This window comes from Diabrotica virgifera, chromosome 6, assembly GCF_917563875.1.
Source record: "Diabrotica virgifera virgifera chromosome 6, PGI_DIABVI_V3a".
NCBI lineage: Eukaryota > Metazoa > Arthropoda > Insecta > Coleoptera > Chrysomelidae > Diabrotica > Diabrotica virgifera.
This window is the reverse complement of record NC_065448.1, coordinates 158925732-158939345: the sequence shown is the minus strand read 5'-3', so window position 1 is coordinate 158939345 and position 13614 is coordinate 158925732. Positions and strand designations below refer to the sequence as shown.

The following is a 13614-nucleotide window of genomic DNA, read 5'->3' as shown; positions in this document are numbered from 1 at the left end:
ACTTTCGTTTATATTTTACGGAGAACCCCTAAATTGTATTACATTGTCCCTTATGATCCGCTCATGTTCCGGCCCTTCTATTACAACTACAATAGGACAATATAGTATCTATTCAAGTGAAAAATCTTCAAATTTGTCACCAAAAGGTCGCGTCATATTATAATGCACGTCGCGTTTTCGGCACGTAGCGTTTGCAGACCGGCAATCGGACTGCCCATTCACATTATCATACATAGAACGTTTACGTTGGTTTCAGTTTGGTGCGGTGCAGATGTGTTTATTGTCACAACACATGTTTACATGACAAATTGCCTCGAAAACTACTTTTTAAATTAGACCGTGCAGTATCGTCGCCCCGGCTAGCGAAATTATTCCGATTCGATATTTTTAAACAAACTTACTCAAAAAGAAGTCCTGATAACATATCCACAGGGTGCCGGGCTGTACCGTGGTCGAAACATTGTTTAAACATTTTTTTAAACAAATTCACAAAATTTTTTTTTTCATTTCGAGCAATATTTTTTTAGATAAACTGCGTCATTCTGGGCAAAAAAGGTCTCTTGTCATTTTTCTCTAAAATTGATTGTTGTCGAGTTACATGCGATTAAAAATTTGAAAAATGCGAAAAGGCCATTTTCAAGGCTTAATAACTCGGTTAAAAGTATTATTATGAATTTCAATAAGTGACCAAATCAAGTTTCAAACCCCTTCTTCAAGGTCCCAAAGAGATTTTTGTCATTATTTTACTACAAAGCTGTTATTTTTAGTTATTAACAATTAGCGCTATAGTCCAACTGTATCGTCGCCCCCGTTAGCGAAACTATTTCGATTAGATTTTTTTGCACAAACTTACTCAAAAAGAGTCCTTATAACAAACACATCCACAGGGTGCCGGGCGGTGCCCTTGTCAAAAAATTGTTTTAACAATTCTTATTAAACAAATTCACAAAAATAATTTTTGAAGTTATACTTCTTTACCGGCGATAGAGGGTGATTTTTTTATATGTTAAAACCTATCAGCCCGGCGCATGCGCATTATAACTTTGTTCTGATTGGATGTTCAAATGACATGTCAAAAATTATCCGATATGGCAGCTGTGGTTTGGAGGTAAAGGTAGACAAATGTATAATATATTAGTTTTATTGTTGTGAGGACAGAAACAAAAAAGTTTATAATATTGTAGTGACTTTTAAATAGTTTTTAAAAGCAACAGGTACGTAATAATTGTTAATGTATCATGGATATAAACCTTCTTATTTGATCTGCCAAAATACATAGTATGTAATACTTTTATTTATATAATTTGATTACCATCAAAATTTCTATCAATATTCACCTAATATATTGTTTTTTTTACTCTATGTTTTGTTGTATTTTTTCAATTCTAAATCATTTCAATTCAAAATTAAAATAATTTGATCAATTTTCAAAATATCAAAATATCACAAGTTTAATCCGTTTAGTTAGTCGATCTTCGTAAATAATGACACATAGTGTCCGTGGCTAAGCGGAGAAGGCGAATGAATTCCAATACCAACCGCTCTTATCAGCGCTGGTTCGAGTCCCAATAGAAACTTTATTTTTTGTTTTTTTTAATACATTTTATGATTGTAAGTATATTTATTATATAATTGTATTTTCAGAAAATACGTATTTAGTTAAAAAAAATTTTCGACAATTAATGTTCAGACATCATTTGTGGCTTGTTTAATGTGTTTGTGTGTGTTTTATTCTTTTATTATTTTAATTTTTGGCACTGTTCTAATAAAAATGTTTGAGAAGTAGTAAGTATAAATTAGTTTAATATTTAAACAAAATATAAATAAAAAGTATATTAATTTCGTTTAAATCATATAATAGAAGTATAACTTCTTACGTGCGTACAAAGTACACACACATTCTTTTTTTTTTTTTTTTTTTCATTACGAACGATTTTTTTTTAGATATTTTGGGTTATTCTTAGCAAAAAACGTATCTTGCAAAAATGCGGAAATGGCCATATAACTCGACAACAATCAATTTTAGAGAAAAATCACAAGAGACCTTTTTTGCCCAGAATAACTCAAATTATTATTAATTTGGGTTTAATTAAATTATTAATAAAAAATTATTTTTGTGAATTTGTTTAACAAAAATTGTTTAAACCATTTTTAGACCACGGCACCGCCCGGAACCCTGTTGATGTGTTATAGGGACCTCTTTTTGAGTAAGTTTGTGCAAAAAAATCTAATTTCGCTAACGAGGGCGACGATACAGTTGGACTATAGCGGTAATTGTTAATAGTTAAAAATAACAGCTTTGTAATAAAATAATGACAAAAATCTCTTCAGGACCTTGAAGAAGTTGTTTGAAACTTGATTTGGTCACTTATTGAAATTCATAATAATAATTTTTAATCGAGTTATTAAGCCTTGAAAATAGCCATTTTCGCAATTTTAGAGAAAAATGACAAGAAACCTTTTTTGCTCAGAATTACCCAAATTATCTAAAAAAATATTGCTCGAATGAAAAAATATTTTTGTGAATTTGTTTAAAAAAGATTGTTTAAACAATTTTTCGACCACGGCACCGTCTGGCACCCTGTGGATATGTTATAAGAACCTCTCTTTGAGTAAATTTGTGCAAAAAATCGAATAGGAATAATTTCGCTAGCGAGGGCGACCATACTGACCGGTCTAAATACTCTGTATCAAATTCAAAGAAATACCTAAATAAACAACGAGGGGAAAACGACCCGTAGCTGTCAACATCCGAAAAATATTGTTTTCGAATGAACCGAACGCAGACGTAACGTGTCTTATACGCTACGTTACGTGTCTTATACGCACAATATGAATGGTTCAATTTAAAAACCATTAAATGATATTTTTCGCAAACGAAACGCTACGTGCCGAAAACGCGATGTGCATTATAATATGAGGCGACCTTAATGTTGTACACATGTTTATTCGACCTTTTTGGAGAACAAAAGCTGGAAAGATACAGATGGGATTCAGACCAAAGATATTTTAAGATAGAATCATAAATCGTTTGTCTATTACTCGTTTTTTGAAGTCCATATGCAGTCTAGTTTTCTCAGTTTTCTGCAGTATTCATTCGTGTTTATACAGGGTGTCCCGAAAAGATTGGTCATAAATGGTCATAGATTGATCATATACCACAGATTCTGGGGTCAAAAATAGGGTGATTGAACCTTACTTACCTATATGCAATAGTGCACACAAAAAAAGTTACAACCCTTTGAAGTTACAAAATGAAAATCGATTTTTTTTCATATATCGAAAACTCTTAAAGATTTTTTATTGACAATGGACATGTGGCACTTTTATGGCAGCAACATCTTAAAAAAAATTAAAGTGAAATTTGTGCACGCCATAAAAATTTTATGGGGGTTTTGTTCCCTTAAACCCGCCCAAACTTTTGTGTACGTTCGAATTAAATTAATATTGTATTACCGTATTGCGTATATATTATATAATAATATTAGTTAAAAACAGTGTTTTTAAAACTTCTTTGCCTCTTAGTACTTTTTCGATAAGCTAGTGTTTCTACACATTTTGTATATGGTTAGGTACGATTATATGTAGAGACCTGTTAATAATCTGAAAATTTATTTATAATTTACATTTTTATGTATATTTTGAAAAAGAAGCCACATCTCGATAAAAGGTGACTTATCAAAAAAAGACTACGAGACAAAAAAGTTTTAAAATCACTGTGTTTAACTAATGGTACCACAATAATAGTTTAATTGGAACGTACACAAACATTTGGGGGGTTTAGGAGCAAAACCCACAGAAAATTTTTATGCAAATATATTAAAAAAGAAGCCGCATCTCGATAAAAACTTACTTATCGAAAAAATACTAAAAGACAAAAAAAGTTTTAAAAACGTTGTGTTTAACTAATGGTACCACAATAATGAATTAATTCTGACGTACACAAAAGTTTGGGGGGGGGGGTTAAGGGAACAAAACCCCTATAAAATTTTTATGGGGTGGACAAATTTCACTATAATTTTGTTTTAAGATATTTCTGACATAAGAATCATACATGTCCGTTTTCAATAAAAAATCTCTAGTAGTTTTCGATATATTGAAAAAAATCGATTTTCATTTTGTTCCTAAGTTAGGTTTAATCGAACTATTTTTGACCCCAGAATGTGCGGTATAATAATTGATGACCAATCTTTTCGGGACACCCTGTATAGTATAATTATAATTTTTTTTTACATAGGTACCTACCTCTGATTTCAATTTTTGTTTTTGTTGAGAATACGATTTTATTTTAAATAAATTGTCATATAAATAAATTTGTTAAATTTTCATTTCTAATTTTATTGCTAAATGTTATTTTATTTTAAGATTTTATTATAGTCCGGCCGATATGTGATACAATTGCACATTTATTGATACAAGCATATAATTTGGACCACATATACTACACATATAAAGGTTCAAATTTAGATATGAGGCCATCTCAGATTTTACCTTTTACAAAAATGGCGGGGATTCAAAGTGGCGACTATAAATATGTGACTAATAGCACGATAACTTTTGAACGAGACTTCAGATTTCAACCAAATTTGGTATATAGGTTCTTTTTTTGATTTACAAGGTGGATGTGGTGAACCAGAAGAATCGATTAACCAGAAGTTGTGTTTTTACTGGTTGTTTATGTAAAAAATATGTTTTTTTTTTCAATTTTTTCCCTCTGTATATATTAATTTTTCAAAAAGGTAATACCGCAATTGAATAGAGCAACGGTTCGCAATCTGTGGTACATGTACCACTGGTGGTACATATCATCATTTGCGGTGGTACACAAAACACGAAAAAAAATTAAAATAGTAGTACTTAGTAAGTCTAGATAATACAATCTAAAAATACAGGTGGTACCAAAAATAATATAAACTGTAGGTGGTACATTACTCAAAATCAGTGGCGGTCTCAGAGTCAGATTTTGGGAGGGGCGATGGTCTGTTGCAGGGAGGTCTGGGGGGTGCAGCCCCCCAGCCGGAAAGGGGGTCCGGAAAATTTTTAAAAATATGGCAAGATTTTGAGAGTTTTAAAAGCATTTTATTCATTTGAACAGTTGATGGACCGAATATGGACTGACTGTCACTTAGTGGTTGTGACGAACGGAGAAAAAGGAAAATCACTTATTATTATTACAATTAGTATGAGTGGAAACAGTTTTACACTATAATAAAAAATAAAAAAGCTAGCCTCTAAAGCTTGTTGTAAATATTGTTCGGCTAACTTACAAATAAAATATTCAAAATATATTTTGTATTCTTGTGATTGTATCAAAAACCAATTTAGAACTATTGAAAACAACTCAAAGTCTAATAGAAAAGGTTTGTGGGTGATAGTATTTTTCAATGGCAAGCCTCTGAAGCAAGTCTCATCTTTCTAAACCTTTGACGATTTAGGTGGTTTTACTTTATCACGAACAAACGTCAAACTTCAGAGGTTTGGTCTGACAATGTTAGTTTTACGCTTGAATTGAAAGAGCTCAAAACACATTTTACCTTTTAAAACGTTAAAATTTACAATAAATATACAATACAAATTAGTCTATTAGAATGGAAAAAAGGAGGTTCACATTATACATTGTAATAGTTTTATTAGGTTATAAGTAATAAAATAACAAGTTATAAGGTTTTAAAAAGAATGTAATTACAAATCAAATTCAAGTCTTCGATGGCCACTTTTGGCGAATCGTTCTAAAACTTTCGTTGGGTCTACATTGATGTCTCGATGGGCATGGAGTAGAGCAAGTCCAGTCAACTTGTCTTGACGCATCCGTGTTCTTAGCCACGACTTTATTCTCTTTAGAGATTGAAAGCTACGCTCTGCAGAAGCATTGCTGATGGGAAGTGTAGCTAAGACTAGAAGTAGCTTGCTGACTGTAGGGAACAAATCTCTGTTACAACTGTCTAACGCGTCCAGCGCTGTTTTTGGAAATTCGTTCGTGTCTTTCCATTGCATTTCCCAAAGCTGTAGTTCACCTTTCAATAAGCATTTCATTTCAGCTTGAGACATATCAAAAAGTTCACTGTACCTCCTTATTAAACACTCAATTTTTTCAGACATGTCCTGAACAGAGTTGGTTATCAGGTATTCAGGCATGCATACGTGAAGATTGTACAACTCCAATGTTTCTTCAGGAAAACGAGACTTTGTGTCTTCTATTACAGAGTCTAGAATGGGAAGGAACACTAATACTCTAAAGTATGTCTCTGGGTCTTTAGTTGCGTGGTTGGCTCGATTCTTCTGCACTTGTGATATTCTTGGAATACTAATATCAAAATTTGTCTTCTCGGCGATGTCCTTTGCTTCTTGGAACAAATCTTTAAAGCAAACAATCGCTGTGTTCCGTTGATTGGCAAGTGCTTTGGTCATGTCCGTAAAATGTTTCAATGCACATTTCAAGACAATATCAGGTTTTTGAAGTAGCTTGCTAAAAGGCAGTGTAAGTGAAAATATGTTGCACATACACACTACAGTGATAATGAAAGTACTGTTCAGTAAGGCACAAATCAAGGTTCTCGCCTTGGATGCAGCTTTTAAGTCTTGCCATGAAGCTACGGATTCCAGGGCTTGAATGATTTCAGGGAACTTAAGTCTGAATTGCAAAAACGATGTTTGCCTTTCCACCCAACGTGTTTCACACAATCCAGGTAGCTGGCCACCTACACAGTGTTTCAAAACTTGATTTCTCTTTGAGGAAGACGTGAAGAACGAAACTGTTTGTTGTATGGTACCCGTTGCATTTCTAACAGCCTGAATTTAAGATGATTTGGACAGTGATAGATTTAAACTGTGATTGAAACAAGTTACAAGATAACACTGTTAGATTATTTTGTCCAATAATAGCAATGCATTAGTTCGATCTCACACTTCGGATTAATATGTATATTAACTTCTAAATTTTTCAGAAAACTAAGGTTTCTGGGGGGGGCGATCGCCCCCGTCGCCCCCCCCTTGAGACCGCCACTGCTCAAAATAATATAAACTGTAGGTGGTACATTACTCAAAAAGTTTGAGAACCGCTGGAATAGAGCATAAAATTATTTTGTAGAAAATATTTTGAAAATTTTAGTTATGTTAATTACCATTTAATAAATGCATAATGTATCTTCACATGTACCTATGTGTGACAGATTCGTACAAATATTATAAGAATTATTGTGAATTTAATCGTAGAAGCATATAATTTGGACCACATATACTACACACATCAAGGTTCAAATTTAGATAAAAGGCCATCTCAGATTTTACTTTTTACAAAAATGGCGGGCATTCAAAATGGCGACTATACATATGTGACTAGCACGATAACTTTTGAGCGAAAAGTCCGATTTCAACCAAATTTGGTATATAGGTTCTTCTTTTGATGTGCAAGACCAAAGTCTTGAACCGGAAGAATCGATTTCCCAGAAGTTGTGTTTTTCCTGATTTTTATGTAAAAACATGTTGTTTTTCTAATAATTCTTTCACCCTGTATATATTAATTTTTCAAAAAGTTAATACCGGCGTTGAAAAGAGCGTAAAAATATTTTTAGGCAATATTTTGAACTCTTTAGTTACGTTAATTACCAATTAATAAATGCATAATGTATCTTCACATGTACCTATAAACCTATGTGCGGCAGATTCGTGCAAATAATATGAGAATTATTGTGCATTTAATGGTTATACGAGTATCATATAATTTGGACCACACACACTACACATACAAAGATTCAAATTTAGATATGAGGCCATCTCAGATTTTATCTTTTACAAAAATGGCGGGCATTCAAAATGAATCTGACGCACACAGGTACATCTGAAGATACGTTATGCATTTATTAAATTGTAATTAACATAACTAAAAAGTTCAAAATCTCTCGTAAAAATTATGTTTACACTCTTTTCAATGGCGGTATTAACTTTTTGAAAAATTAATATATACAGGGTGAAAGAATTGAAAAAAACAACAGATTTTTACATAAAAAAAAAACAGTAAAAACACAACTTCTGGTGAACCGATTCTTCCGGTTCAAAACCTCGATCTTATTCATCCAAAAAACAACCTTGATGACAAATTTGGCTGAAATCGGACTTTTCGTTCAAAAGCTATCGTGCTATTACTCACATATGTATAGCCGCCATTTTGAATACTCGCCATTTTTGTAAGAGGCAAAATCTGAGATGGCCTCATATCTGAATTTGAACTTTTGTATGTGTAGTATATGTGGTCCAAATTATATGCTTCTACCGTTAAATTCACAATAATTCTTATAATATTTGCACGAATCTGCCACACAAAGGTACATGTGAAGATACGTTATGCATTTATTAAATGGTAATTAACATAACTAAAAAGTTCAAAATATTTTCTAAAACATATTCTTACGCTCTTTTCAATGGTGGTATTACCATTATGAAAAATTAATATATACAGGGTAAAAAAATTGAAAATAAATTATTTACATAATATAAAATAGTTTTACATGAAAAACCAGGAAAAACACAACTTCTGGTAAACCGATTCTTCCAGTTCACGACATAGACCTTGTAAATCACAAAAAGAACCTATGTACCAAATTTGGTTGACATCGGACTTTTCATTCAAAAGATATCGTGCTATTAGTCACATATGTATAGTCGCCCATTTTGAATGTCCGCCATTTTTGTAAAAGGCAAAATCTGAGATGGCCTCATATCTAAATTTGAACCTTTTTATGTGCAGTATATGTGGCCCAATTTATATGCTTCTATCATTCAATGTGCAATTCTTATAAATATTTGCACGAATCTGCCGCACTATTAAAAAAAAGTTAAAAGAGAAGAATACATGAGAAAAACAATAAAGGATGAAGCCAAAAAGTATGTAGGGATGGGGCCAACTATGGAAAATGCAAGAAATTGGTAGTAAAAGATTATTAAGTTTTTATTATTACCGCAAATGCGGTTAAATCAATTTTTTACCGACTCTCCGGCTCCGGTACTTTTCGCAACATAATTGTTCCATTTAGGTTAAAATGGTCATTTGGGTGTTACGTAACGTTTTGGTAGGGGGAGGGGGTAGAGAAGAACGTTACGCTGCGTTACATGGGGGAGGGGGGTCAAGATTTTTCAAAAATTGGGTTACGTAATACTTGAACGCTCCCTATGGTCTAGATAAAATCTTATTTTTATATGTTATAAAAAGTATTTTTTGGAATAAATTGTTTGTTATTTTTATTATTTATAGTCCCTATTTATTTTGTTAGTTATAAATAACATGAATATTGTTTTGTAGGGAAGAAGTTTTACGGAAGCTGAAGTAAGAGATATATGTGCAGCGGTTTTAAGAGGTAAATATTGCTAATTACCAACTTATTAAAAAGATATAAAATATATTGAACACTTATTGAGTATTTTTTGTGAAAGTAAGAAGGGATTATAGACCAGGGCATTTAGAACAAAAAACGCCGGAATAAATCGATTTTTAAATACAATATCTATACTAATCTATAGACTTGCAATTTTTGCATTGTGTTCGGGATGACGATGACGCCAGGAAAGAAGTCAACAATAAAAAAATGGATGGAAATGCATAATTGCATTTAGAGTGCATCAAATGCGTCAAAAAGTGCATAAACATCTAAAGTTCACCTCAAACAGATTTTTGGGGTCGCAGAACATAAATACGCTATCAGAATCGACTCCAGGAGCACTTGGTGCCCAGGGTCACTGCTGAGGCATACCATCTTCTGGAGTTTTCGGCACTAAATTTATGCACACAGATTACTTGCGGATTTGGGGGTTGCTGAACAAGAATATGATATCAGAAACGACCCTTGGAGCACCTAGTGTCCAAGGTGACTGCTATGCACGTCCAGGACTTCAGGTGCTTCCGGTGACTGTTCTTATAGTGTTTTTATTAATTCTTTCATTCACCACCAACGATAATGTCCTGAGGAGAATGGGTAACCTAGGGAACTGTTATAGACCATCAAAGTTAGAAAAGTTAGCTACCTAGGACACATCACAATGAGAAACGAAAAGTACCGCTTCGCGCAACTGATCATCCACGGGAAGATTGAAGAAAAACGAGGTCCCAGTAAGCGCCAGATTTCATTACTAAAAAATATCAGAAACTGGATCGTCCTTGGTTATACACAGAGCATCATTGAAACCCAACAGTGTTCATTCACCACAGTTTCTTACCAAATAAAGGTAATCACTGATTAGTTAGAATTGACGATTTGCCAAGACAAGGACGGAGAACTACTAACAGAGTACTAAGAGAAGCATAGAAGCAAAAAGTAATGAGATGGAAAGAATACTTCGAAAAAAACCTAAATGCAGACAATGAAAGTAATCAAAACGAGACAATATATTATACGGTGGAGCAGCACATTGAAGATCCGAGTTATGAAGAAGTAGTTCAAAAAATAAAGAAACTAAAAAATAATAAAACGCCAGGAATGGACGGAATTTCAGCAGAATTATTAAAGGATCGGAGAACCGAACTCTTTTAAATAATTCATTACCTAATAACATTAATATGGACTAAGGAGTAAATTCCGGAGGAATAGATAGTTTATATATTGGCTGTATAATCATATACAGCCAATATATAAAAAAGGAAATAAAAAGGAATGCCATTGCTAAATGTAAGTAATATACAAAATTCTTTCTGGTATAACCTACAACACATTATTAGAATACTCCGAAAATATAATTTGTGATTATAAAAACGGATTCAGACAAAATAGAGCCACTACAGATAATACATCTATACTATAAGAACGATACAAAGACGAAGTAAAGGAGGATGCCAAAAACCTCCTGGAAAAGAATAGGAGTAAATCGAAATGATTGGAGAAGCTTGCTGAAGTAGGCCAAGTCCCGTTTTTTGCTGTAGTACCATTGTTTATTTACACATTGTTTATTTATACATTGTTTATTTATACCATTGTTTATTTATACATTGTTTATTTATTGGTCTAGTTATACAATGGTAGTACCATTGGATAGATGGAAGAACGATACAAGGAAAAGCTTATGAATACGACATACAACTATATAATATGCATGTAGACTTTAAACAAGCTTTTGATAGTGTGAAAAGAGACAAAATGCTAGAACACCTTCGTAATCTAGGTATTCCTAAGAAATATATCAGCCTCATAAAAATGACGTTGCAAGGTTCAAAAGCTGCAATCAGAGTAGATGGAGAACTGACTCCCCTGTTTGACATCAACATAGGAGTGCGATAGGGTGACGCTCTATCAACCATGCTATTTAACCTGGTTCTTGAGGCAGTTATCAGAAAAACCAATGTAACCGGCCATTTAAACACCAAAACAGTACAAATTACTGCATATGCAGACGATGACGATATCATTAGTAGAAACAAGCCACGACTAATGAAAGCGTTCAAAGAAATTGAACCTGGAGCACGAAAAATGGTACTTAAAATAAACGAAGCAAGTAGGTACCTACATAACGGCAAAAGAACAGCTGAGAATGAAAATAAATAAATAAAATCACAATACACAACTATACTGTTGAACGTGTGGATGCCTTCACATATCTGGGAACGGAAATCAAACAGAAGAATTCCGTAAGTAGCGAAATTAATGCACGTATTTCCAGCGGAAATCGTAGATATGTACTATGTATATGCTAGTAAAAGATTGATGACATCGAAATTATTAACGAAGCACTAAAAAGCCCAAAACCTAGGAATTTCGTGCAATAAGATGAATCGTCATGAAACTTTTTGCATTAATTCATTTGCAAAATTCAATTTTGTGAACTAAATTGATTTCCGGCAAAAAATTTTGTACATGAGAAAATGCATTTTCAAAGTGCATCTCGAAGAGATGGAAAATGAAAAATTTAGAACTAGAAAAAAAGAAGAAAAATGAGTTCAATTTTTATATTTGGAGGTTTTGGAGGTCAGTGAAAACAAATTTCATGACGACGATGGTTTCCGAGGTACCTGGTGCCCAGCGTGGAGCTCGTCGCCTGGGACGATCGAATAATTCGCGGGACGATCGAATAATTCGCAAAATGAAGATTGGATCGAAAGACTGAAAAATAAGCGTTTAATATTTTTCAAAAATCTATCGAATGACACTAAGACAACCCCCACTCCATCCCCTGGAGGTGGGGTGGGGGTAACTTAAAATTTTAAACGAAAACGCCCATTTGTTATTACAGATTTAGATTGCTTACGTAAAAATAAGCAACTTACATTCGAGAATTTTTTTCGAATTGTGGATAGATGGCGCTGTAATCGAAAAAAACGATTTATCGTGATACCATAGGTAAATTATAGAAACGGTTTAATATCTCGAGAAATACACTTCCAAATAAAAGACCAAAAAATACGTATTTAATATTTTTCAAGAACCTATCGAATAACATCAAACACGACTCTCCACTCTACCCCTTGGAGGTGGGGTGGGGGTTAACTTTAAAATCTTAAATGAGAATCCCCATGTTTAATTGCAGATTTGGATTCCTCATAAAAAAATAAGTAAAATTTATTCGAAACATTTTTTAGAATTGTTAATAGATGGCGCTAATAAATAGTGTTTTTCCGATTATAGCGTCATCTATCCATAATTCGAAAAAATGTCTCGAATAAAAGTTACTTATTTTTATGTAAGGAATCCAAATGTGCAATAAAAAATGGGGGCTCCTATTTAAGATTTTAAAGGTACACCCCACCCCACCTCCAGGGGGTGGAGTGGAGGGTCGTGTTTTATGCTATTCGATAGTTTCTTAAAAATATAAAAGACGTATTTTTTGGTTTTATATTTGGAAATGTATTTCTCGAAATATTAGACCGTTTGTATAAGATTTCCGATTATAGCGCCATCTATCCACAATTCTCAAAAATGTCTCGAATAATAGTTGCTTACTTTTACGTAAGCAATCCAAATCTGCAATAACAAACGGGGTTTCTATTTAAGATTTTAAAGTTACCCCCACCCCACCTCCAGGGGGTGGAGTGGGGTGGTCGTGTTTAGTGTGATTCCATAGATTTTTGAAAAATATTAAACGCGTATTTTTCAATTTTTCGATCCAATCTTCATTTCGCGAATTATTCGGTCGTCCCAGGGCACGAGTTCCACCCTGGGCACCAGGTACCTCGGAGACCATCGCCGTCATGAAATTCGTGTTCAGTGACCTCCAAAACCCCCAAGTATAAAAATTGAACTGATTTCCGTCAATATTTCCTGAGTCCTAAATTTTTTATTTTCCATCTCTTCGAGATATACAAAAATTTTTTCCGGAGATCAATTTAGTTCACAAAACTGCCTGACACCCTCACGAATCGAATGCAAAAATTTGCATGACGATTCATCTTACTGCACAAAATTCCTAGGTTTAATGCTTCCTTGCCTCGTCTATAGACAAAAGAACTTAAATCACTATCTACAAAACATTGATTAGACCTGTAGTAGACCTATGGTTGTTAAACCTAGGTAATGACGAAAAAATATGAAGCCCAACTCAAGACTTTCGAGAGAGAAATACTAAGAAAAGCATATGGCCCGGTGCAAGATGGAGAATTAGGAGAAACGACGAGGTTAATGAAGTGAATGAAGGTTATGA

General features: G+C 33.4%; 1 protein-coding gene across 6 annotated transcripts in view; it reads left to right on the top strand.

Annotated features, from left to right (window-relative positions):
• Positions 1-13614, top strand: part of LOC114335747 (collagen alpha-3(IX) chain-like) — a 408590-nt gene that overhangs the window by 365459 nt on the left and 29517 nt on the right. For all 6 annotated transcript variants that reach the window (XM_050653325.1, XM_050653322.1, XM_050653324.1 and 3 more), the window contains one exon: positions 9296-9350. In XM_050653325.1, the coding sequence (XP_050509282.1) occupies positions 9296-9350 (55 nt within the window). The remainder of the gene's footprint in view (positions 1-9295; positions 9351-13614) is intronic.